Genomic DNA, 26,355 nt, shown 5'->3' with positions numbered 1-26,355 from the left:
CTGTGTGCAGGGATCTGGGACTCGAGCCGGGCTGTGTGCAGGGATCTGGGACCCGAGCAGCCTCTGACGGCCCAGTGCCGCCCGCCTGACGGACAGGAGCCAGCAGAACCATCACTAAGTAGGGGCCTCTCCACCTGCCCTCCGGAGGGGCACAGCGCCCCCCTGGGCCCTGTGAGCTCCAGGGACTGCTGAGGCCGGCACACAGGTGGAGTCTGATGGTACGGGAGCCCCCTCGCTCCTTGTCTTGACTCCCAGCCGAGCTCAGCCCGGTTTGCCCACAATTCCTGACGGCAGGACTCACACACAGTGAGGGCCCTGCTTGTCCAGTAGAACCTTCAGAAAAAGGTAGGGCAGCAGGTGTCTAGATTGCGGGGGGTAAGGAAGGACTGGCCCCGGGACACCCGGAGGTGAAGGCCATGTGGCCCATCCCTAAGCTTCCCAGGCGCTACGCCTGGGGCTGCGGCCCGGCCTGGACCTTGCTGCTGCCGGCGGGACGCAGCAGGAGAGCTCGGGAGGTGGCTCCATGGCCTCTCCCACGTTGTGACCCAGTGCCCTTCTGGGAGAGGCCGGGGTTACTTCTCCCCGGCAGAGAAGCGAACATGCCAACCGTGAGGACTCCTGCCTCTGAGCTCAGCCCCTGAGGCAGGGGTGGGATTGGAATCTGGGTCTGGCCCCCCCGCACCCTCAGCCTCCCCCCTCTGACCCAGGACAGGCGGTGGCGGGGGGGGGGAGGACACGTACACCCGCCTAATTCAGGTCTCCGTGGCCAAACCGCAAAGCCCAGGGAAGCCGGCCAGGCCATCTGGGAAGCTGTCTCCCCTCCTCTCCATTTCTGGCCCCCTCGGGGTCCACTCAGCTTCCCCCAGACTCTCTCGGGCAGGAGCCAGGCCCGCCGGAGAGGAGGGGAGGCTGCAGGTGCTCCTGTGTCGGAGGCGTGTCAAAGCCAGAGGCCCAAGCTCCCCAGCCTGTGGTCTGGCGAGGGGGCCAAAAAGCTTTCCAAAGGCCATCTGAAAACCCAAACGTCTTCCCATGACTTTGACTTTATTAGCCTGACCTGTTCCAGCTCAGTCCACAGCGGGGCTGGGTGGTGTGTGAGCATCTGAAAGCAGCCAGGGCCCGCCAAGGACTGCCTACACCCCAATCCCCCCACTGCTTCTTGTGTGTGTCCGCGGGAATCCCGTCCTCCCTGTGCCCCGCACGTCTGTCGTCTTCGGCTCTCCCCAGAGGGTCAGGCAAGCCTGGGCAGGACTGTGTGGTGCAGTTTTGCTGGGGCTGCCCGGTGGTCATCGCAATCTGGCAGGTGTGTGAGCCGGGAGGGAGGGGGGCAGGCGAGGGGAGACCCCTCCCACGCCCTGCTTCTGCGCACCTATTTCATGAGCTGGCAAAGGTCAGAAGGCTTTCCCAAGTGAAAAGCAGGTCAAGGCAGGAAGAGCTTGCTTTTTGGACTCCCTTCCCTGCCAGCATCTGGGAAATGGGCCATCCTGCCCAGTGGCCTGACTGCAGGGACCGAGCCAAGCTGGCATACCTGTTCTATGCCTCCCATACTGCGCCCACGGCAGATAGTTCTAGTCAATCCTTACTCTGTCCCTAATTCCAGATGCACCTTGAAGCTCTCCAGTGATGCTCTGGGCAGTCTGCCTGTCAGGTGGGCCTGGGATTCCAGACGGAACTCTGCCTCCCTGCTTTTACACTGGGTGCAAAGCGCTAACTGAGCATCTTCCTGGAAGCCTGTAGAGGGCCACACGGCACGCTGCCTGAGCCCAAGACTTTACGCGGTTGTTTTGGTGTGGGGGGGTAGGTGTTGGCTAGCAACCATCCTTTGGTCAGTGACCACAGGATGGACCCTCTGAGTCTTCTGTCTACTCAGCTGGTATCTGTTTGGGGGGTTAGCAGGCCTGGAGTAAGAGCAGGGAAGACCCATGTTCCAGTCAGGGTCCAGGTCCTGGGCCAGGGTGGCAGGCCCTGTGTGGATGGTCAGCGAGGGATGGAGCAGGTCTCGGCCTCCTGATCCGTGGAAGCTCCGCCCCGTGGGCACATCAGTAGAACCCCTTCACCCTCTTGTTGTCAGGGTCGAAGGGGGACTTCAGGTGAGCCCGGGCAGGGTAGGTCACCCCCATCCGCTCCAGAGCGTAGTCCCCACCCTTCACAAAGTCCAGCGAGACCTATTGCAGGAGAGGAGGGGGTGGGGGTCACTTGTCACCGTGTGGGTGCTGGGTTCATACCCACCTGACTCTTAGAGGGGGGCTCGGCCTCCCTTCCTCCCCTCTCTGCGCCGAGGGCCCTCCTCCCAACCGAGGGGCTGCCCTGAGCAGGTAGGTGCCCTGCCTGGGACTTGACCGCCTGGGGCCCAGCAGAGCCGTGGTCTGGCACCAGTGGGGTTTCTCCCCCAGGATAGGGAGGAACCGGGCTCAGTGGGGGATTACTGGGGTTTATAAAGTGTCACGTGGCAAAATGTGCCCACCGTGCCTGCGCACGCATCTGTATGCATGGGCACAAGTGTGTATATATGTGTGCACACGGCGCACGTGCCCCCACGCCGGGATCGTGTCTGGGATGAGGGGAGAGAGGAGAGGAAGGGGGTCCTGGGAGAACGGTCAGGCGTCTGGTATCCACCCCAGGCTCTAGGAGCACGGGGCGCCAGCCCTGGCCCAGAGCCTCTCTCTGACCAACAGAAGCCTGGAGTTCCCGAAGTCAGATTCTTTCAGACAGAAAATACAGAAACAGCCCCTGACCCTGCCCGAAAACACGGCCTCATCAGCAGTGACCCTGTGCGCCCCTCCCACCTCCCCCCCTGCAGCTCGGTGCCGGGGTGCACGCGGCGCAGGGGTGCTGGTGTGGTGTCTGACGAGGAACCCGGCTTCCCTTGGTTTTGGTGGTGGTGGTGGGGGGGCTCAACTCACCGGCCCGCCGCTGGGGTCCCGGATATAGCCGTAGGCCAGGGTCTTGTCGATGGCGAAGCCAAAGTCAGCCCTCCGGATGTGGCCCACCACTTGGCCGTTTCTCCAGATGGCCTCCAGGCCGAACATGGGCACTTTTCTGGAAGAAGCAAGAGAAAAGGCTGGGGCCCCGGAGCCCCCAGAGGGGGGACCTGCGCGGCCCCGGGGCCGATGCAGCACCCCCAGGATGCCAGCGCACAGGCTCCCGGGGATGTTCAGAGGAGCGGAGCAGACCGCAACCAGGCTCTGCCTCCCATGTCTGCAGGCAGGCCGCAGGGATTCGGGAGAGGCCCACCTTTCCACTGGTTTTCCATTGACTTCTGAACGATTTAAAAAAACCTTATGCCCCCGAGCCTTGCTTTCCTCTGCCTGGCTCTCTTTTCACAATAGGACGCATCATCTAAGCAAACGTCCTTTTCTTTAGTACGGGTAAGGTATGAGTGCTGACTGCACGTTTTTGAAAATTCAGAACAGAAAACACACAGATCAACCTGCAATCACGGCCGCGCCCGGAAGTAACTGGGCAAGTCTGGGTGCAAATCTTCGCAGACTCGTCCCTCCAGGTGTACCTCGTTCATGGTGTTTATGGAGAGCCCGACCGTGCCCAGGGCCACGTCCCCCAGGAGAGGGCGGCGCCGGCTGAGCCCGGGGAAGCCAGGCTGGGACCTGACGCGGACGCGGCTATGGATCCCCTCCGAGCCGAGCCGCGTGGACAGGGTCTGGGGGCCTCTGTGACCGTCTGGGGAAGAGGCTGGGACAGACCGAGGGTCTATGGCACTCCCTTGCTCTTTTGTCCCACCCCAGTCCTGCGGAGCACGTGCCGTTGGCAGATGAGGAAACGGGTTCGGTGAGGCCACCTGTGTGGCCCAGGGCCCAGAGCTGAGTGGCAGCTCCCTACAGCTCCTGGCCGTGACCTTCATCAGGATTGGGACCTCCCTGGCTGTAGCTCCGGGTGGATTTTGCAGCCCGGCAGAGAACACCCGGGCAGGGCGAGCCGGGCTGTGGCCAGTGCTGTCCGAGCTGCTCCTAGTTCCCGGGGTCAGGCTGCAGGCGCTTTCTGGAGGGCCACGGGGCGGAGGGGGTCCGCAGACCCCTGCTCCGGCGGCGTCCCCACACTGGAGTTAGGTGGACAAGCAGCCTGACGAGGGCCTGCCTGACAGGAGCCCGGTGAGAAGCAGCAGGACGATGACAAGCCACAGCTCCGCCCCCTCTGCCCTCCCCCCCCCCCCCCCTTGAAGCTCCTGACACTTCTTTTGATGGCTCGAGAAATCTGGGAGAAGTGGTTCCATTTGTGGCTGTCAGCCGCAAATCAACCAAGCCTGGCCGCCGCAGTCCAGGGGACCGATGCTCCTCAGATTCCTGCGGAGCCATGGTGGGGCTGCACCAGCCTGGTGCTGTCATTTCAGAGTCGCTGACCCCAAGTGGAATCCAGGGACAGCACGGGCCCAGCTCCTGGGGACAGATCTGAGCCACCTGCTCAAAGCCGCCCCCTGGGTGGGGGGGCTTGGGTCCCTGCAGCGTGGGCTCTCCTTCCTGTGACTGAGTTACCCTGGCCCCTGGCAGCCAAGGTCTCCATCTGGAAGTGGGGAGGGTGGCCCCAGCCTGGGCGGTGGGGAGGATGGAACCAGAACACAGCGGGAGGTTGCTGCACAGTGACGGGGACGCTGGGCCTTCAGCCTGGATCCACCCCCACAGAGGTGGCTCGGCAGCGGGCCTTTCTCTCTCCAAAGCTGTGTTTGAGGAGGGTGTACCCTCGCCACGTCCCCTCGGGCCCTGCTGCTGGACGCAGGATCGCGGGCCACTCACTCATCCACCGTGAAGCACAGCAGGCGTCGGCGGAGGCCCTCGGCCCGCTGCTTCTCCAGGGCCTCCCGTCCCAGAAAGGGGATGGCCGACTTAAGCTTGCAGGTGAAGGCCAAGCCTGCCTCCAGGGGACTGTCATCAGGGCGCAGGTCGGCATGCCAGTGCCGGTAGCCTGTGGGGAGGAGAGCCTGGGGTCAGTGCCCGGCAGAGGTGGGGGATGGGCTCCTCCGAAGGCCCGGCAGGGCCGGGGTTGGGGGGGGGGGGGGGGGGGGGGGGGGGCATCCTCGCCTGCAGAAGGTCGCCTGGGCCAGCCCTCAGCCTCTGCACTGCTAGCTGAGATGCTGGGAAGAACCCGGGCAGCACTGCCCCATATTCTTCAAACCTCCCAGGGAAAGCCAGGCGCTGACTCCCAACCCAGCTCTGGCCCCATCCCCACAAGGCCAGGCAAGCACCTCTCCCGCTCGCCCTCCAAGTACAGGCGTCAGAGACCCCAGCACCATCCCCAGGCCTGCGTGGAAGACCGCGTTCATGGGCAGCGCAGGAAGGGTGTCAGGGCTGGGGAAGCAGGCATGAGGGGGTAAACGGGAAGCAGACTGGGGACAGGAAAGAAGTACGGGGAGGGCGACAGCCCTGTGCCTACAGCATGGCTCTGGGTGGCCCACCGGCACTGCGTGGCTCCCGCACACACCTTTCTCGATGCTCAGGGAGTCGATGGCCCGGTACCCAGCGTTGACGAGGCCGTGCTTGGCGCCTGCCGTCATCACAGCCTGGTAAACGGGCACACAGGCTGGCCTGGGCACATGCAGCTCCCAGCCCAGCTCCCCGACGAAGGACAGCCTCATGGCCCGCACCTGGGGGGACAGGGCACGGCTCAGACAACCCAGGTTAAGGCCCAGCTGCCACTTACTGACGGACAGTCCCTACTGTCGCCATCCTCATTAGCTGGCCCTGGGCCCAGGCCGGCCTGCCACCAAGGCATGGGGTCTCCAAGGACAGAGCTCCAGGCTTTGGCAATCTTTAAGGGGGAAGAAGGGGGGCCAGCAGGAGAAAGTGGACACAAGGTTCCCAGGCCTCAACTCTTCTCAGTCGCTGTGTGAGTGTCCTGGGGTGGCCATACCAAATGACCACAGACCGAGGACTTAAAACAGCAGAAGTGTGCTGTCTCCCAGTCCTGGACGCTCGAAGCCCCACATCCAGGTGTCAGCACGCTGTGCTCCCTCCGGAAGCTCTAGGTCAGGGTCCTTCCTGCCTCTTCCAGCTTCTGGGGGCCACAGGTGCTCCTTGGCTTGTGGTTACTTCCCTCCATTCTCTGTGTCACGTGCCTTCTCCTCTGTGTCCCTGTCTTCTCTACTTTCATCTCTTATCAGGACGCTTGTCATTGGAGTCAGGACCCACCCTGATCCTGGATGATTCCATCTCCAAGAGTCTTACGTTAATCCCATCAGCAAAGTCCGCAAGTTCCAACTCAGGCCACGCTTGCAGGTTCTGGGTGAGGGTTGGGACGTAGACCTCTGTTCTGGAGGCCACCATGCAATCACCACAGTGACTCTGGCGAGTCCCCCAGACTCCCTCTGACCTCAATTTCCTCCTCTGTAGACGAGGTCAGGAGCCTGGCTTTGTCTGTTTCGAGAAGCCCCGAGATGTGTGTGCAAGCAAGTTGCTAGGAGGTCGGCGGCACAACTCGTGGCTCACCGTGGCTGCACCCCGTGGGTTCAGAGGCATCAAGAAGGGAAGCAGACAGGCGCTGATTCCGTCCCTGTGATTGCTCCCTAGCCTGGTCAGCCTCGGCCAGACGCTGGGCTCTGAAGACAGACACAGCCTCTGTCCCCAGGACCCGAGTCTTAGAAAAGGACTCAGCCAGAAGCACAAGGCAGTTCTATGGCAACCATGCCCAGGGCGGGCCAGTGCTGGGAAGGAAGGCACCTGCTTGGGACAGGCCCGGCTGCAAGGTTAGCGGAGTTTGCAGCTGCCGACGGGCCCTCAGGAGAGCTGGGGCCGGGGCACAGAGCTGGGGCGGGCACGTAGGGGAGGGCAGGACAGAAAGGCCTACAGCGGGGTTGGAAGGACTTTATCATCAGGCTGCAGACATTTGTGAGAGTCACTTCAGTGAGACCTGGGCCCCAGGGGCCCGCAAAGGACCAGGGGCCCCCACCGCCACGGAGATGACAGTGCTGTTTATGCAGTGTCCCTGGGCTAAGTTCTGCACATTACGTCACTGGAGCCCTTCTCGGCCCCACACGGTGGCGGAGACCGATGTAAATAACATCGAGGGGGCGACAAAAACAGAGGCACCGGGCCCGGCCTGAGCACACGCATCTCTGATGGGGCAGCTGGTCTCTGGGCGCGTGTAGCTGGCATACCTCTATGCCAACCAGGCCAGCAGCAGCATGGAGGCCACACCAGCAGGGGGCAGGACTCCCTGCCCGACGCCGATGGCCAGGGTCTTGTCCCCGCCCAGTCGGTTTGCGGGCATGTCATTTACACACCTGGCAACGGGTTCCTGCTTCCTGGCCTTCAGGCAGGTCCTTGAGCCCACAGGTCAGGTCAGCCCCAGGACCATCCTCGAAACCAAAGGGACGTGGCGAGAACAGCGAAGTGCTGAGCTCCCAGAGATGGAGGAGCTTATCCCATCCTTGTGGTGAGCACTAAGTCCGCCTGTGCAGCTCCGGCGGGATCCTGTCTACACAGGAGGGGGCGGAGGCCACTCTCCCAAACACAGACCTGGCTCCTTATAAATCTGACACTTTAATCATACTGCTGCCGAGGGGCTGGATTCTGAAAGCTTTTGAAACAGCGAACATTTGCTCTGAGTTGCCATTTGCCCAGTCCTCTCAAAAAACTCAAAATTGACACAGAAAATGTACTGTTGACATTTCCCTGCTTCCCTAGTGCAAGCCATGGGCCCCTGACAAAGATTGCCTTGTCAACGGGGTTCTAATTTTAGACAGCCCACGGAGGAGCTTGGGGCTCAAAGCCAATCTCATTTTGAAACAGGAAAAATCATTTTTAAAAGCTCACCCATTAATGGCCCAAGATTGCGGGTTCATGTCAGACACACATGCTCCCAGTTAAGTAAGAGGGTCAGCGCTGGGGCTCAGCTTGAATTCACCGGTGGGGTGGGATAGAGCTATCCCAGGCTCTTCTGTAGCTCCCAGGAGCCCCACGAGGCCAGGGCCTGGCGGGCCTGGCTCTCCACTGCATCCTTGTGCTCGGGCCCAGCACACAGTAGGTGCTAAAAAAATTACTTCTTGAATGATGGAGGAAAACAGGGGCAGATGGACCTCTGCTTCTGGCAAAGCGAGGGAAAGAGTCTGGGGAATTCCAGGTGCCTTTCTACATTCACAGAATTACTGGTTCTCGAGACATCCTGCATTTGTCTCCACTAAAGCAGTGGAGTTGGGAAGAGTCCTCATTTCTTCTGAGCAGGGACATGTAATAAAGGGAGAAAGCTGAGAATGAGGGTATCTGGAACACGGGCTCTGGGTCAACCAGACTCACGTGGGTCGACCTCTCCCTGCCTCTGTGCCCCTATCTGATAGATGGATGAGGCCATTGCTCGTGATCATTGAGTTCACGGAAAGCACGTTGCCTGATTCACAGTCATCTGCCAGTAAAGACTGGGTTGGGTTGACTTTAAAAGCAAGCCCCAAACTGAGGCAAACCTCCTTGCAAAACAGAGCCCCTCTCTCTTACAGGAACCACAGGCCCTGGCTGGAGTCACAAAATCATGGAAGGTCATCAGGAAGGGCCTTAAAGTAGGTTTTATTTTAACCCTTTTCTCACCCTAAAGACCCCCCAAAATACTGTTGGAATTAATAAACACATTCAGCCTAGGTTGTAGGATACAAAATCAACATACAAAAATCAATGGCGTTTTTCTACCTTAACAATGAACAATCCAAAAAGGAAATTTTTTTCAAAATTCCATTTCTAATAGCATCAAAAAGAATAAAATACTTAAAAATAAACCTAACTATGGAGGTGAAAGACTGCTACACTAAGACTACACAACTTCGCTGAAAGAAATGAAAGGCGATACAAGTAAATGGAAAGACATCCCATGTTCATGGATTGGGAAACAATATCATCACGATATCAATGCTACCCAAAGCGATCTACAGATTCAATGTATCCCTATCAAAATTCCAGGAGTACTTTTTGCAGAAATAGAAAAATCCATCCTAGCATTCACAGGGAATCTCAAGGGACCTCAAATAGCCAAAACAATCTTGAAGAAGAATAAGGCTGCGGGACTCTCAGTTCCTGATTTCATAACTTACTACAAAGCTCCCATAATCACAACAGTGTGGCACTGGCATAAAAGCAGACAAATAAACCAGTGGAAGAGAAAAGAGAGCCCAGAAATAGGCCTTCATGTATATGGTCAAGTGATCTTCAACAAGGCTGCTGAGACCACTCAGTGGGAGAAGAGACAGTCTCTTCAACAAACGGTGTTGGGAAAACCAGATATCCCCATGCAAGAGAATGAACTTGGACCCTTATCTTGCACCATATACAAATTTTAACTCAAAATGGATTAAAGACCTAAGTGTAAGTCCTAAGACTATACGACTCCCGGGAGAAAACAAGGGAAAGCTTCACGACATGGGACTTGGCAATGACTTCTTGGATATGACACCAAAGGCACAGGCAACAGAAAGCAAAATCAGTCATATGGGACCACATCAAACATGAAAACTTCTGTGCCTCAAAGGAAACAGCCAACAGTAAAAAGGTGACCTACAGAGTGGGAGAAAATATTTACAAATCACGTATCTGATGAGGGGTTAGTATCAAGAATACATAAAGAACTCCTACAACTCAACACCAACAAAACAAATAACCCGGCTAAGAAATGAGGAAAGGACTTGAATTGATATTTCTCCAAAGATGATCTACAGATGACCAATAAGTATAATGAAAGGATGGTCATTATCACCAATCCTTAGAGAAATGCAAATCAAAACCACAATGAGATACGACCTCATACCCATTAGGATGGCTGCTGTAAACAAAAACAAAAACAAAAACAGAAAATAACCAGTGTTAGCAGGGATGTGGATAAATTTGAACCCCTAGGCCCAGCTGGTGCAACTGCTCGGGAAAACAGTGTGGAGGATCCTCAAAAAAAATGAAAAATAGAATGAGCACATGTCCAACAATTCTACTTCTGGGTAGATGGCCAAAAGAATTGAAAGCAAGATCTGGAATAGATATTTGCCCACCCATGTTCACAGCAGCATTATTCACAATAGCTAAGAGGTGGAAGCAGCCCATGTGCCCACTGACAGATGAATAAAAAAATGGGGTCTATCCATACAATGGAATATTATTCAACTATTACAAGGAAGGAGATCCTGACACCGGCTACAACATGGATGAACCTTGAGGACATGATGCTGGGTGAAATAAGCCAGACACGGAGACAAATCCTAATCCACATTCCACTTACATGGAATTAAATTAGTCAAACTCATAGAGACAGAAAGTAGACGATTGGTTCCCAGGAGCTGGGGGAAGGAGGAATGGGGGTTGTTGTTTAATGAGTATAGAGTTTCAGTTTTGCAAGATGAAAAATTTCTGGAAATCTTTTGCACAACAACATGAATATAGTTAACATTACCGAACTACATGCTTAAAAAAGGTTAAGATGGTAAAAACAGAACACGCTTTTCTCCGTGGATGGGCACCTAAAGCCCAGAGGGACTGGGTGATTTGCACTTTCTTGATGTTTGCGACACCAGGAGCAAGGGGGAGGCAGCAAATGTTGACACAGGGAGGTGAGGGGCCCGCTGCCTACAGGAGCAGCAAGCACCATCCCTGGCAACTGACCTCCCTCTGAGTCTCTTCTGCAAGCCCTGCGTGATATCCGTATGTCCTTCAGAGGCGCCTAAGAGCACTCAACAGAATCATCCCCATAAAACCCCAGGCAGGGTGCTCACCATCGGTGAGGTGGTGCTATGGGCGTGCCCGTTTTGCCGATACGGAACTGGGGGCTCAGGAGAGAGCAGCCGCTTGCCCCAGGCCCACGGATGTCTTGGGAAATGTTTGCTCATCAGCTCTGGTGGCTGGGGTGTCCCTCTGTAGCACTTATCACTTTCCGTGGTATAAATACCCCCACGTGGCCGATTTCAGGCCCCTGACAATTTCACCACCGCTCCTCAGGCTTCCTATACATTGTACTACCTGCTCTCCTGCTGGGGCGAGCCCATTCCAGCCACTCGGAGGAAGCCCATGACCGGTAAGCAGCCACACAGGGGCTCAGCCAGGGTTTCCAACGGTAGCGCATGTGCGCAAAGCTGGGAGACACACACTCCCTGCTCTGGACTGACTCACTTGACTATTTTTGGGTGGTTGGATTTCAGTAAAATTCTGCGTGCTCGGGTGTTAGTAAAGATGTGAATCAGGGGCTTGAGCCCGTGCTTGGTGCCTCACTGCACCCCCGCCAGCTATCCATGGACATGACTTGAATCCAGGGAGATGCTGGGTCACCATCCTGGCTCAGATCAAGGGCCACGCAGGTGCCCAGGGCAGGGCAGGCCACTTGGCTCCCGTGGGATGCCCTGGGCATGTGCGTCACCAGAACAAGCCTGGAGTGTGCCTTTCTGGGTAAATATCACAGAAGGGCTCAAGCAGATGCGCCCACAGACACAGGCCAGCATGTCCAACCTTTTCAGATCACATTAGCTCATGGCAGTTTTACAAGTTTCCAGGCATTTGGTTGTGTAACAGCACCCCCGACACACCAGGCACATCCTCCAACTCAGTCATCTCTTAAATAAGTGAGGATCCCAGGGCCCCTGGAGGCAGGGGATGGGCAGGGATCTGAGCCTGGGCAGCCCTCTGCCTTGGATCTGCAGGAATGGGGAGGGGTGGGGGAGGTTGGCGATAGGTTCAAGATCTTCGTGTTTCAAACCCCCTGGAGGCTCCCAGGACATCCTTGATTCTAATACTTTTCTGCTAGTGGGATGTGCAATTCTTCCCAGTGGTCTGTTCCTGAAGGCTAGTGTGCAGTGGTGGTGTCGGTTCCGGTGGTGACAGTGGTAGTAAAGGTGAGGAAGGTAATTATGGTAGTAACGATGGTGGTGATGGTGGTCGTTGGCTGGGGGGTGGGGCATGGTGGAGGTGGTGGTAAGGGTGGCGGGCATGGTGGTGGGTATGATGGTGGAGGAGGTGGTGGGAATGGCAGGGAGAGTGGTGGGGATACTGGTGGTAGGGAGAGGGGGTTGGGGGAAAGATGACTGGAAACTAATTTCCAAGAATAAGAATAAATAAAAGGTATGATATTCAAGTCACATGTCAAGAACTTGACCCTCTCTAAGGATCTGCAAACTCCATAGACTGTCCAACCCTCAGGGCTCCTCTTCCAGGCCCCGGGAACGCCAGATGGGCCACAGACTCTCCCGCTACGCTCCACAGTGGAAAGCACTCCTCCCCAGCCAGCCGCCCCGGAACCACAGGTTCCGAGCCACCGATCAGAGTTAGGGCTCATCCCTGAGAAAGACAGCTATCTGCCCCCACGGAGCAAGGCAGGCCTGTCGCGTCAGAATACCCAGCGTTCGTTGCTGAGAAAGGATGGAGTACCACCCTGGAGGAACTTCTGGAATGTCCGAAGTTCACGCCCCGGGGTCCCTCAGAGCCATCCAAACTCACTCCAGCCATGCCTTGACCTGACGCTTTCGTGGCAAGAAAACACCCCCCTGTTCCCCAGGGGGACACCTTGACCAACTGAGCCACCCAGACGCCCCGTGCCCCAGGGGGACACCTTGAACACTGGCTGTGGCCACGCGGATTTCTCCGCAGCACCCATGGGACCCGCCCACGGCCCCCTGGCTTTCCAGAGCCACGGCGAATCGGCATAGCTCGTGCAAAGTGACTTTAGGCAGCGGCTAAAACCCAACTGGCAAATGCGGGCGCAGTGAAGGCACGGGTGGCCCTACGCGAGGCTCTGCAGGGAGGCCCAAGCCTCCAATTGGCTAGGTACCCTGTGCGGGTGGGAGAACATTCCATCCTGAACTCAGCGAATCCTCATGTGCCACTGCGAGCACTTCACACCGTCAGGAGAAGAAATTCAATGTCCTTTTGCCCTGAAATTAATTTTCAGAAGAAAATCATTTTATCGCAGTGCCTTGCGACGAGCTAGCAGCCCAGAGCCTGCTGCTTTCCAGAGGGGCCCCCTGTCCCGGGCCGAGGCGCCAGGAACACCATGTCTCCCTTGGTCACCACGCGGGGAGAGCGCTTCCCACCGGGAACCTCGCTGGCCTCGAGGCCAACACGTGGGAGGTAAGGACATCTGGTCAGTTGGCTGCCAAGGGGACAACTTCCCTCCGCCCCTTGTTCTTCCTCTAGGAATGCAAGCCTCATGGAAGCTTGGGGCCCAAGCATCTTGGGGTGTTATTGCAAAACAAGGACGGCACTCAGCCGGGGACGCCGCTCAGCCAGGGTCATCTGTTGGCTGTGAGTGTGGGTCACGGGAGGCAGGGCCCTGCTCCCCCACCCTCGGCCTGGGTGCAGTCTGGGCTCTGGCCCTCATCATTCCGTGCATTGCAACCAGGAGGCCTTACCGGTTACACAGGCACACATTCCTCTCCTGCATCTGGTTGGCTGGGATCCAGTTACCTCCCACCAAACTTGGCCCAGCCTGCCCTCTGGCCCCAGCGTGTCCTCACACGGAGGGATATGGCGCCAGGATGTGCTGAAGCCGGTGCATGATATTATTTGGGAGAATAGAAAATCCCCCTGGGCTCAGAGAGAATTCAGGCTGTCTGGACAGACTCACAAGAAGCCCAGAAAAGGTTTGATATACTGTCTAGGCTTTGTGTCGCGGGTGGGGAAATGGAGGCCAGGAGAGGTGGTCCCAGAAGGCCAGGGCGGGCCTAGAAGCCGGGACTACAGGCCCCCAGCTCTGCTGAACACCGGACTGACTTTGTTGTTGACCCTTGGGTTCTGTGCTGACCCAGCTCCCACCTCCCCGCCTGCCTGTGAGGCCACCATGGGGCCTATAGGGGCAGCCCAGGTCCCCCACAACCTCTGGCCCTGCCCGGCAGACTTCCCCACCCCTCTTACTGGACAGTGAATGCAAAGCTCTTGTGCCCTAGGCTTGGACCATCCTGGACCAGCGTGTGGTCTGGGCCACACGGAGGTCAGCAAAACCCGTAACATCGACCCCGAGGAAACTAGGCCTTCGCTCCATTTTGTTCAAGCCTCCTTGGCCCTCAGGAGAATGTGGGATCTGGAGGCAGGCTCCCGGCACGTCTGGGGCACCAACCTACCACACCCTTAGCTGCGTCCCATCCTCGAGAGTTCCCGCCCCTGAGGCCCTCATCTTCAGGAGCTGGGCCCCCCGGGGACTCCCAGCCCCTAGGGGGTCACAGATCGGGGCAGCGACCCGACCTCCAGGTTACTAGATGTGACCTCCAGAGAGCAGCAGGGAGAGGGAGGAGGGGGAAGAGGAAGAAGGAGCGGCTGAGAGGCAGGGTTCTGCACAAAGATGCTTCAGCCAGGCACTTACCCAACTGCCCAGCCCCCTAGGGGCCCCACAGCATCCGAGGACAGGGACGCAGGCGTGACCCTGCAGGACGGTGAATCCGTGTGTTCGGAGATGGGCTGTTCTGAGGAGTGAGGTGGCGTCACCCCGGCCCTGGTGGGCACGGTCCCCTGCAGGGGACCGCGATGTGCTTCTAAGCCGGGCAGGGGAGAGGAAGGAGTCTCTGCTGGCCACCCTGGGGCATGGGTTCCTCTGGTCCTGCCAGGGGGGCCAGGGGGCAGGGGCATGGGGGACCCCGTCCCAGGGCAGAGCCCCTCCCCACCCAGCACAGGCACACTACTGCCCAGCCGAGGGGCCCAAGTCACATCCTCTCCACCACCTTGTTGTTCTCACATTTACTTGTCTTGCCAAGACTCTATTCCCCCGCCCGTGAACGTGTTCCTGCCCGATGCAGGGTGCACCGTGCTGCAGAGTCCTTCCCGCCCCCCCCCACCCCCACCCACAGCAAGGCTATGAGCCTGGGGAGGGCAGGAGCCCGCCTCTTCCACCCCAGAGCCTCCGGGTCAAGCTCTGGGCCCGGCACCTGGGGGGCTACCAGCCAACGTGTCCGGAATTAATTCTAGAGCCAGGTGGGGGGTGTGGGGGATCGGGGCGGGCAGAGGTGGGGAGAGGACGCTGAGCCCTGGGAATGGATCCTGCAGTTCAGGCTAGAATGCCAGGGCTCGCGTGAGAACCTGGATTGGCCCAATGTGAGCCGAGGGTGCCAGTCTCCCGTCCCGCAGGTGGGACCTGCCTTAGGAAGCTCTGTACTTTTGTGCCCACTCTCCCCCAGAAGGCCTGGGACAGCACCGGGCATGGGGAGGACACAGAAAATGCCAAATGATGGGCAAGGACCCCGCATGGAATGACCCGGAAGGCCAGGACTGTGTACCTGGGACACCTGTCTCTGGGTCTGAGGAATCTGCCTTAGGTCAATAATCAGAGTCATAAAAGGACCACCATCAACGGGGAGCTCCTCACTGGGCTATTCCCAGGACAAGGAATGTCTAAGCACGGGCGTTGCTCGAGGAGCTGAGGGAGGATCACACAGGTTTTCAAAGTGGTTCTCAGAGAATATTTAAAGGAACCAGAAAACTGTTACAACTGGGGCGCCTGGGTGGCTCAGCCAGTTAAGCGTCTCCCTTGGGCTCAGGTCATGATCCTGGAGTCCCGGGATCGAGTCCCTGCTCAGTCGGGGAGCCCGTGTCTCCCTCTCCCTCTGCCTCTCCCCTGCTTGTGCTCTCTCAAATGAATAAATAAAATCTTAAAAAAAAAAAAAAAACTGTTACAACCACTGTCAGAGAATAAAGCTGGGTGCACAAACTGTATTTGTGGATGGTCCTGCTTCTGTTTCAAGCTTCATGGACAGAGATCAGGGAGAGAAGATTCTGTGAGGCACACTGAACTGCTAACCTGGGCTTGGCTTCCATCTCCTTGTTCTTGGCTTACAAACGTTCCCAGTGTGATGCCAACATCTCTCCAGCCAGACTGCGGCATCTTGTGCTTGGAGAGCTCAAGGGTCGCACCCGAAGGGGTCAGTGAGCTCTGCCTCCAGGCCCCCTGCCTGCTTCACCACCGCGCCACACACTTATGGTTGGAAACTGAGCATTTGTTCACAGAGTAATAAAATACTCTTTGACAAAGCCAAGAAGCCTGTTCCAGAGGAGACAGTGAGGAGATGCAGCCCCATGGGTGTCCTGCACCCCAACCCAGGCATCTCAGGGCACCCTCACCTTGTGTCTGGGCCACCTGTTACCCTAGGGAGGGCTTCCCCACGGTCCCAGACCTGACCCAGCCTGGCTCCCAGGCCCAGCCGGACAAGGTGCCGCCAGACCGCCACGGGCCAGGCCTAGGGAGGCGGCCAGGGCGGGCTGTGAGGGGCCGGCCCCCAGGGGCAGGAGGCAGCTGGAGCCCCCTGGCCAGGAACAAGTCCCGTCCCAGGTGCCTCGTTGGAGCGGCCTGGGCTGGGAAGGGAAGTGCTCCCACCTGGTCCTCTCTCCCACTACCCCCGAGCCACACGCAGGCCAAGCAGATGCCAAGCCTCTCAACTCCCCTTCACACCTCCGCAAGCCAGAACCCAGTCCCCATGGGGACTCATGGCCCAGCTGCAGTCAGGGCCTGCTGGATGCCGGCCGGGGCCTGGGGTCGCGCTGTGCCACTTTCTCAAAACACCTACCCTCTCTGGTCCTGGCAGGCAGCTCTGCACCAAGGAGGCAGGAAGCAAGCTAGACAGAGGAACCTCCCCACCCCCCCCACAGCTTCCTGTCCCTTAGCCCCTTCCAGAGAGGGAAGGCAGGAACAGAGCCCAGCCAGTACTCCCCTGCTCCAGAGCAGCCTTTGTCCCCCACCCTCTCTGGCAGCCCCCCTCGCAGACCTCAGTACACACTGTTGATTTGCTAACAGCAAATTCAGTTGCAGGCTGGTCCTGGAACTCCAGGCCCTCCGCGGGCCAGGATCCCCCTCCCCACCAACATTCCCTGGCACTTTCCCCACCAAACCCCCAGCGAACACGGAGAAGTGGACAAGGAGAGGAGCCCCCCAGCCCAGCTGTCCAGCCACCCGCCCCCGATGGCCACATCCGTTTTATTGACATGTATTTGTGTGCTTTTCTGTTTGGTTAGCTGAGGGCCTCGGGCAGTCCCTCACCCTCTCCAAGCTCGGTTTCCTACATCAAGAGCTGCTGCAGGGCCTGGGTCATCTCACCCGGCCACGACTGCGGACAGCCTGACCACCACAGGGATAATCACAGACAAGCAGCAGTTCCCTTCTGGTGAGTCTGCCCCCTGGGGACACTTGTTCCCATCTGGACACATTTTTGGTTGTCACAGCTGGGGGTGCTCCTGGCATTGAATGGGTGGAAGCCAAGGTTGCTGCCAAACACCCTACGAGGCCTGGGACGGCCTCCAATACAGAGTATCTTCCCAAATGTCCATAGTGCCGAGGCTGAGAAACCTCGTCATGGAACCTTCACATCGTTGGGAAGAAGATGTGGGCCATGCGTGTGCCGTGTGCTTGGAGCAGCGCCTGGTGCCCACAAGCCCCCGGCACATGGTGGCTGAGGGCACCTTGACCATCTGATCCTCCCCTTGGCCTCGGGGAATCAGAACGGAGATCAGGATGCTTAACTTCCTACAAGGACCAGGAGGGAAGGGACGGGCTGACCTAGAGCTGGCCCCGCCCCAGCCCCTGGTCTCCAAAGAAGCTTCCAGCCGGAGCCGGGTCCAAGGGAGCCTGACATTGTCCACCATTCCAGAAGCCTTGGGTCCCAGGACCTGGACTTTCTGGGGCTGGGGGTGGGGGCTGTGCACCCCCACCCCACGGAGCAGCCCCTCCTCCTCCCACACCCACAGTGCTGGGCGGGCAGGGGTGGGAGAACACTAGGGAAGGGCAGGTGCCTCCTCAGAGGGCACGGAGCTCTGCGGTCCCCAGCCCTGTTTCCCATGTGGTGGAGGCAGTACACATCACCCTGAGCCCAGAGGCCTGTGCCTCCGAGGAGGGGGATGCTGCGGGTGGCTGTGCAGGTGGCAAGGCCAAGGCTATTTCCTGGCGGAAGCCTGCGAGCAAGGCCCCCAGCAGGTGCCAGGCACTGGGCACAGTACCGGGGGGGAGGGGTGGAGCCTGACGTGGACCCGTCAGCCTTCTGAGCTCCGAACAGCTTATGGGCGGGAACGTCTAGTCCCCACTTCACAGTGGTGGACAAAGGCTTAGGGAAGTCAACAGACTGGCTCCCAAGTCCGAGCCCCAGTCGCACTGCCGCCACCCACAACACAGGAGATGGCAGCCGGGAGGTACCTACCAGGTGCCCGGCGGCCCTCACCAGCTTGTGGGTGGAAAACGGGAAAGCCTCATTGCTCAGGTCTGCATCAAGCACCTCCTGGAGAATGGCCCGGCTGTGAACAGGAACAAAGTCGGTTAGTCAGTCAGTCAACAAACACTTGCTGAGCGCTCCTGGGTGCAGGCCCTGGGCCAGGAAGACGCTGGGGATACAGCAGTGAGCAGGATGAGTCCCTGAACTCGTAGGGCAGACTGACAAAAGGGTATTCATAAAAGCACACCAAGGTGAACACAAGCCAAAAATACAGTCCACAAAAAAAAGCCAGGAACAACAACAGTGAACCCAGCCTGCATGGAGACCAGACTGACGTGACTCCTGGGGCAGTGACCTAGCCGTCTAACGCCCCCAGGTCCTACGGGCAGGAGGCTGGTTTGTGAGCTCCCCGAGGTCAAAGGTTGCTCTCCCACCCCCCACAGAATCCGGCTATCAGGCTTAAGAGTTTGGCTGAGACCTCGCTGGGCCCAAAGCCCTCAGTATCCATGGAAACCCTCCCTTCCGGGGCCCCTTGCCCCCTGGCCTCCCTCGAGGCCTTAGTTCACTCCTTGGCATAACACCCAGGTCCCCTGCCTCTGTTTAAGCCTTTGTCATCCTTCAGGTGTCGGCTCAGCTGCCACCTCTGGCCAGGAAGCCCTTCCGGACTCCCTGAGTTTGGGTCAGGTGCCTTTTATGTGGGTCGTGAAGCTCTGATACATTTCCTGACAGCACACCTCTCACACATGGGTTGTCCTTGCCCCCCACTCCCTAAACCAGGCGCCCTGTGACAACAGGGCTCCTATCCCAATGTGCCTGGCACAGAAGGGCACACGGTAAATAGAACTGATTGACAACAGCCCAGCTTTGTGCCCCAGGGTGGGCTCTCCATTGGCAGGAGACAGCCCCGCGCAGGGGTACCAGCGGGTGCTGGGGCTGCAAGGTTCTGCAGCTCAGAATGCTGCCCACCCTAATTCCACCCCCACGGTGCTGTAGCTGCCCACCCACGCCGGCTCGAGGTGCCCAGTGTGCCGCAGGCTGCCAGTGCCTTATGTAACACACACCCCCAGCACCCACGTGGTGCCAGCCCCCAGAGAACCCATCCCCAGTCTTCCAAGAGCATGTCCTCTCTGCAGCCCCGGGGCGGCTGGTGTCTTCCTAGCCTGTGTCCCTGCAGGGGAAGGAGCCTGGAGCTGCCGCCCCGGCTCAGGGTTTGAAGGGGCTCAGCAGCGCTAGGGGTAGCTCTGGGCACCAATCTATTGACGGGGCGGGCACACAGGTCTGGGGAACGCGGGCTGGGGCGCAGGAGGCTATCCCTCCACCAGGGAGGCAGCAGGTGGCGCTGGAGGGCATGGGCCAGAGACGCAGGTTCAAGTCCTGACTCCCCTTACTCACCTATCGCCCGCACCCCGTCCTCCACGGGGACAGGGATGCCTGCTCCCAGGGCTCTTGTGAGCCAGCAGTGAGAAACTGTGGTAGTGATCATTCACTTCTGCCCGGTCTCCCCCAGCCACACGTGGCCACTTGAGTTTAATTGAATTAAAATTAAATATTCAGTCTGGCCAGACACACGTCAAGGGTTCAGTGGCCACCTACAGCTTAGTGGCTACCGTACTGGACCACCCAATTACGGAACGTTTCCAGAGAGTTCCACTGGACAGCAGGTCACTGAGCATGGCCCATGGTCCGGGTGCCATCTTCCCACCGGACAACTCCGAAGGTCTAGCCCCACCGGTGGTGCCGGCAAGGCTGACCCTCGTGCAGGAACGTGAGGCTGTTGTTGAAGGAGAGGACACTCTGGAGCAGGAAGTTCAGGAATTATCAGGGGGGATGAGATGGCTGTCACCGGCGCCCGCCTGGAGCTGCTTCTAATGAGGCAGAGGAGGCTGGCTCGTCCCCCCGGGGCCCTGCCTTGATCTGGCTGCCTGCACCCTCCCTCCCCTGCCCGCCCGCCTCCCCCACACTAAAAATAACCCACTGCCAGCTGAGGCGCAGCGACAAGGGAGCAGAGGCTCCCCCAGGGACCGGCCAGGACCCCCGGCCCCATTCCGCCCACAGACGGGAGCCGGCTGGCCCAGGGAGAGATGAAAGCCGCACCACCGGATCTCCAGGTTCCTCTCCTCCCTTCTTGGCTCCACATGCCCCCACCCAGCCGTCCTGCAAACCACCCTCGAGGCCACCAGAAGCACCACGCTGCCAAAAATAATGGTCAGTTTCTGGTCCTCATCCCACTTGGACCCACTGACCACCTGGACAGAGCTCAATGCTCCCTCCTCGAAGTCCCAGCTTCTCTGGTCCCTGAGGCTCCTAACACACCTGCTGGCCTCCTCCCCCGCCCGGCATCAAAGACCCTGTTAAAGCCCAAGTCCGACCATGTCTCTGCTCTGCTCAGTCCCCCTCACTCAGGGAAACAGCTCCTGGCCCTACAGGTCCTCACCTCCTCTGCTCTCCGAGCGCACCTCCAACTGCCCTGCTCCAGCTGGCCTCCCTGCTTTTCCTCAGACACATGGGCACACCCCTGCCACAGGGCCTTTGCACCTGCTGTTTCCTCTGCCTGGAACACCGTCCCTCCAGAGCTCCAAAGCTTGATTCCTCATTTTTTTCCTTCAGGGCTTTGCCCAAATGTTCTCTTAGTGGATGTTGGTCAAACACTTGACAGAAGCCGATCAACATTAAAGTATATGACCTACTCAGATTCTATACATTCGTTCAGCGAGCAGGTCCTGTCCATCTGCCGTGCGCCCCTAAGAAAACAGCTACAACACAGTCTGGGAGGGGCGGTTGGCCCGTCCAGGACCCAGCCGGGGAGCTGCTGGCTTGGTCATCTCTAAGGCACCCGGGAAAATGGATCCTAGGGCAGGGTCTGAGTGTGCAGCTTTGGGTCCACTCTTCCCTCTCGGCAACCAGCTGTTCCCATCATTTTTCGGGAATACATCCTTCCTTTGACATGTGCCCTTCCTCCCCTGCCTCCGCCTGCACCCTCCAGTCTGGCAGGGTCCACCACTCAAGAGGTGTCGCCCCCGCGCCAATGCGCGCCGGGCTCTGGGGTCAGTGATGGAGCACCTAACTAGCTGTACCACCCTGGGCAAAGATCGCTACCTCTCTCTGCCTCTGTTTCTTCACCAAAAGGAACAAGAACAATTAGAACCACCTGCAAGGGCTATCATCCGTAGTTTCAGGAGAGCCCCGCACAGGGTTTGGCAAATCACAGGTGTGCATTTGGTGGTTGTTAAGACGATCATTCTTCCCCTCTGGTCCTCCACCCCCGAGTCCCTTCCCTGAAGCCCAGCTGGAGGGACCGTCCCGAAGTGCACAGCTGCTCGGGCGCCCCTTTGCCTAAGCCCCCTCTGTGGCGCCACGCACAGCCAGCGTCTGAGGACCTTGCAGGCTCCCCGTGGGTGGGAATGCAGCTCAGCAAATACAGAACGAACGAATGACTGGATCACCCATCTGCAGGCCTAATCACTGGAGGTGATCACGGAGGCGTTTGGCCCCGGGGGGCAGTGGCCTCAGTTCCGTACTATTCTCAGCCCCAGTGGCAGGTAGAACCCCAGCCTGGCTGTGCCCATTTTGAGATGGCATCAGTATCTCCTAGGCTGAGTCAGCAACCCAAAGACACCCCCCCACACACACACACACAGGCCCTTCTGTGACCCCTGAGCCCTCAGATGCTGAGACACCGTATGGTTGAGTCTGACGCTCACATAAAGGGCTTTTCTGTATTCTAGCGCTTTGAAAACGATTTATCCAACATGGCACCTCTGGGTTCACCGGATCACCCAGCGAACCAGAACATCCCATTCTGGACCCGCAGTGGTTCTGCCCGCAGGACCCGGTTGGAGGAACCCGGGGCTGGGTCCCAGGGGCTGTGCATCTCCCGCGGCTCCTCACCTGGCTGGGCCCTGGATGCTGATCATGCCCAGGTCCTCAGAGCTGTCGATGAGCTGGCACCGGAATTTCTGATCCTGCAGCACCGTGCTGATGTGAGCCCAGTTGTGCTGGGCCACGGCCCCGCCCACGGCCAGGTAGTAGCCCTCCCCTGGAAGAGAAGCACCGGACTCAGGGCAGGACGGCAGGATGGAGGGGGCAGCGAGGCGTAGCCCAACCGAGAGGTTGAGGAAATACTTGCTCTTTTCTGGAGAGTGAACAACACAAGCCAGAGCACAGCGACCCTCCCTGGGGGCCCTGGCTTCTCAGCAGGGGGCTGGGGTTGGAGGCCAGGACGAAGGACCCCCGAGGGCTGCACGTGCCAAGGGAGCCCTTTTCTGGGAGAGTCTGAGGCTTTCACCCACTTCTCAAAGGGCTCCTGATCCAGGAAAGGGGAAGAACTCCCAACACCATCATGCCACAGGGATGATGCTCCATCTGTCATCAGTGCTGGGCAGGCGTGGACCAGTCTCTTTTCCTCTCTGGCTCTCATTTCACTCCATACTCCCCTGGCCCCTGGTCTCCGGGTCCCCCCTTGGCCATAGCAGGACTTGCTGGGGCCAGGTAATGGGCCGAGCTTTAGAGGCAATATCCCCTTGATTCCCAGGGTGACTGTGTGGCTCAGTCCGTTAAGCAACTGCCTTCGGCTCAGGCCATGATCCCAGGGGCCTGGGATCGAGCCCCGCATCAGGCTCCCCGCTCAATGGGGAGTCTGCTTCTCGCTTTCCCTCTGCCCGTGCTCGTGTTCTCTCTCTCGCTTACGCTCTCTCTCCAATAAATAAATTCTTTAAAAAAATATATCCCCTTGATTCCCCCCCAGGAGACTGACACTTGTCACCACCCCAGGGTTTCAGAAAAGGAGACTGAGGTTCATGGAGGCCACATGGTAGAAAATCTGTCCAGCTGTGAGTCCATGGCCTGAGCCACACTGCCACCAGGTAGGGGCGAATGGAGGGCAGCCTGCCTTGGCCCAGTGTCCTGGGAGAGCCACTGCCCTGGGGAGCTGGGACCTGGGACAGCTGTGTGGCCTTGGGCCCATCACAAGGCCCCTCTGAGCCTCGGTACTCTTATCTGCAACTGAGGGTCGACACATCTCATCCGCCGGGGTGCTGTGCCAGGACAGGCAGGCTCCCACTGGCCACTCCCCCATCTCCCGGAGGAGCCAGGGGAGGCCTGGGGTGGGGTCCTCCTCCATCTCAGCTTCTCGGTACCTCCCTGAGCATCCTGCCTCTTTCCTTCCTTCCTCATTAATTCCAACAGGGTCCCTAGCCTCACAGCAGTGGAACCGGACAATCCCAGAGCTCCCGGCCACTTCTCCATCTGCACAGTGGGAATGCGACTAGAGCTGGCCTCACGGGCCAGGTGGACACAGCCACCATGGGAGGGGCCCTCAGGAGGGGCCCAGAGCCAGGAGCAGAGCTGGTTCTGCCCTGGGAGGCACCCTCTTCCTGGGGTACTGCGTGGCAGCTGCTTCTCTCGGCCCCGGACACTGTTGGCTCTGGGCATTGGCCCGCACAGGCCCAGCACCACCCCCGGACCCAGGCATAGCTCGTGGGCACTGGTGGAGATGGCCGGGGGGCTCCTGAGGCTGGAGAATCCTCCTAAGTGCCCTCCTCCGGCCCTTCCCAAGGGCTACCCCACAGCTGTGGTACAGCCCCCCACCATAATTAAAAAGTAGGCACGCCTCCCTATCCTTCTCTGGCCAGGGAGGGTGCCGCTGGTGGCCGAGGGCTGGGGATGAAGGGGTACCGGGCCTCTCTGCCTCTCCAAGAGCACCTCCTGTGGGGGCTCTCATTGGAGGTTCCTGGGCTGGGCTGGGGGCCACCAACGGAAGCCTGGTGCTGGGGCCCTCCTCCCTCTCCCACCCCCCCGGGGAAGGAGCAGACGCAGGGGCTGTGGGCCCCACTGCCCTCCTGCCCCCCTCCTCCAGGTGAGCCCTGGGACATTCTTGAACTTGGCACCCCATGTGCTGTGTGCTCTTCTGCTCCCCTAATCCCATTGCCCCTCCAGATCCAACTCAGAGGCCTTAGCCTCCAGGAAGCCCTCCCTGAATAGCAGAGCTGCAGGCATTTCTTGGCAAATGGCCAGGCCCTGGGGTCACCCGCGGCCCTGCTGTCTCCTTCATCCTCACATCCCAAAGCCGCCTCTGAGCCCCTTCTCTCCGCGCCCACGGCTGTGGCTCTGTTCGGGCTGCAGCATCTCTGGCTTGGATGGCTGGATCTGTCCCCTCCTGGCCCCAGCCCCCAATCCCATGCCAGTCCAACCTCACCACCTCCCACCCTCACTCCCACAGCCCTCAGGATGGTCTCAAAGTGTTCCCCCAGCCCGTCAGAGCCTGCCCCGGGACCCCTGCCCCCTCACAAGGCACTTGGTTCTGATATACTCGGCTCTAGTCTTGGGCCAGGACACATCTTCACCAGGCCCTCCCACTCACTAGTGCCTCACAGGACCTGAGCCTCTTCTCATTTTCCCGGATCCAGCTCAAACACCCCCTCCTCTGGGAAGCCCATTTACCCCACCCCAACCCTGCAGAGCACCTCCACCACCTCCCCACTTGCCTGTCCCCACCCCACAATCTCCCTCCAGCCAGGACCGTACCCTGCACGCACCTTTGCATCCTTTGGACCATGGGGCTGGGCAGAAAGGGCAGCTCCCCAAATCCCTGCCACATACACACTTTGCAGGGACACTACCCCACCCCCAGGAGGAGCCTGTCTTGGGGAACATGTAAGTCTTGGCACCAGTCCAGCCTGGCCCAGAGGCAGTTCTGTGACTCACTGGCCTCAATTCTTGTCTAAGCCTGTTTTCTCATCTGTAAGATGGGCAGAGACACACCAGCTCCTATAGGGCTGTTGAGAGCATCCATTGGATAAAAAAAAAAATCTACTGACCAGGTTTGATCATGTTTCCTCTCTTCCTCTTTTCTCTTAAAACTGATGAGCACAAAGGGAGACAGAAGCCAAAAAGACAAGTCAGCCCCCAAAGGCCCCCCCACTCCATCCCTGGGCTGAGGACTCTTAAAGGACATTGGAATTCCAACAGTGTCCTCTGACCCAGCCCCCGACACACGCTGTGACTCTCTGAAGCCACCTAAGGTCCCTCACTGAAGGACGCGAGTTCCTGGGGCTGCCGGTGCCCGAGAGGTGGTGGCCGGTGGACCTGGCATTTTCTGGGCAGCTGTCCCTCATCGACGACCCAAAGTGCTTGGTCCCGAGGCCACAGTCAGCCCAGCTCCAGGCCCAGCCCTCAGGCAGACGTGGCAGAGAGGGCAGTCAGCGGGCACAGAGTCCGGGGGCTCGGCCTCCAGCTGGGGAGCTGGGGGCTGCAGATTTTATTTTCTATTTCTCGGTATTGTTGAAATGCCTCCTACGAGCACGTTTTCCTTTTGTGATATAAAAGATCAAGCAAGATCACATTTAGGATCGACAGCTGCTTTGTACACAACCTCGATTGAATACAAATCACCTCATCCTCTTGACTTAATGGTGATCTGATGTAACAGGTGTAATTAACCCCCATCTGAAACAAGCATATTGAACAGACATGCATATTCATGGCAGGAACGATACAGTTTTTAAGGCTGAAAATAAAACAAAGTCTGCACGCCGCCGGTTTTCTCGTGTTTGGCCGTGTCCCCGGGCCCGTCAGCACACTCCAGAGCCTCCCAGGATGTGACGCAGGCGTCCTCGAGCCTCCCTCACCACGCACACTTCCACTGGCAGGCCCAGCGCCGACCCCTCCCTCCCTCCCTCCCAGGAGAACTCGGAGGCACCAAGAGTGTAGGAAAGACACCTCCCGAAGCATCAGCACCGTTCCCTTCCCTCTGCGCCAGAGCCTGCTCTCCCCCAGCCCTGGCAAGGACCAGGGCCAGGAATCCACCGGAATCATCTTGAAAGGCATATCATGGGTACACCCTTGGGCAGTGGCTCAGTTTACAAAGTGTTTTCACTACAGCTCCCCGTGGAGGGCACCAGCGAGGTCCCCATGCCCCAGATGGGGAAACTGAGGCTCGGAGCCGTGGGCCACAGAGTCAGTCAGTGGCGGGGCCTGGCCCAGGATTTCCATGGACCCTCCGCACCCTCACTGGGGTCCCTCTGCCCTGCACCCCCAGCTCCACTCGCTCTGCAAGGATGGAAGCTATGTCTGTGTCAGGGCCTCCCCTCTCCTCGGGGATGAGGGCCACACAAAGCTCCCACCAGCCTTTCTCCAGCCCTGCTGACCTCTCCACCCAGCTCTTCCCAGCCCCCTTTCAGGCCAGACATCACCTCCTCCAGGAAGCCTTCCTCATCCTGGCTCAGCTACTTCCCACAGCCTCCATAGTTCCACTCTTTTCCATCCCAGCGGTTCTAACAGTCTCC

The 26,355-nt window shown here is 58.8% G+C and overlaps 1 protein-coding gene across 3 annotated transcripts in view; it reads right to left on the bottom strand.

The window, feature by feature from the left end:
* Window positions 1-1,011: 1,011 nt before the first annotated feature.
* Window positions 1,012-26,355, bottom strand: part of SARDH (sarcosine dehydrogenase) — a 59,668-nt gene continuing 34,324 nt past the window's right edge. For all 3 annotated transcript variants that reach the window (XM_025859514.2, XM_073889905.1, XM_073889904.1), the window contains 6 exons: window positions 21,962-22,109; window positions 18,062-18,155; window positions 5,428-5,590; window positions 4,743-4,911; window positions 2,901-3,036; window positions 1,012-2,162 (listed from right to left, as the gene is read on the bottom strand). In XM_025859514.2, coding sequence (XP_025715299.1) covers window positions 2,037-2,162; window positions 2,901-3,036; window positions 4,743-4,911; window positions 5,428-5,590; window positions 18,062-18,155; window positions 21,962-22,109 — 836 coding nt within the window. In that variant the 3' untranslated portion in view covers window positions 1,012-2,036. The remainder of the gene's footprint in view (window positions 2,163-2,900; window positions 3,037-4,742; window positions 4,912-5,427; window positions 5,591-18,061; window positions 18,156-21,961; window positions 22,110-26,355) is intronic.

This window comes from Callorhinus ursinus, unplaced genomic scaffold, assembly GCF_003265705.2.
Source record: "Callorhinus ursinus isolate GAN/ISIS: 27379988/994484 unplaced genomic scaffold, GSC_fseal_2.0 scaffold122, whole genome shotgun sequence".
NCBI classification, from domain to species: domain Eukaryota; kingdom Metazoa; phylum Chordata; class Mammalia; order Carnivora; family Otariidae; genus Callorhinus; species Callorhinus ursinus.
This window is presented reverse-complemented; position numbering and strand designations above follow the sequence as displayed.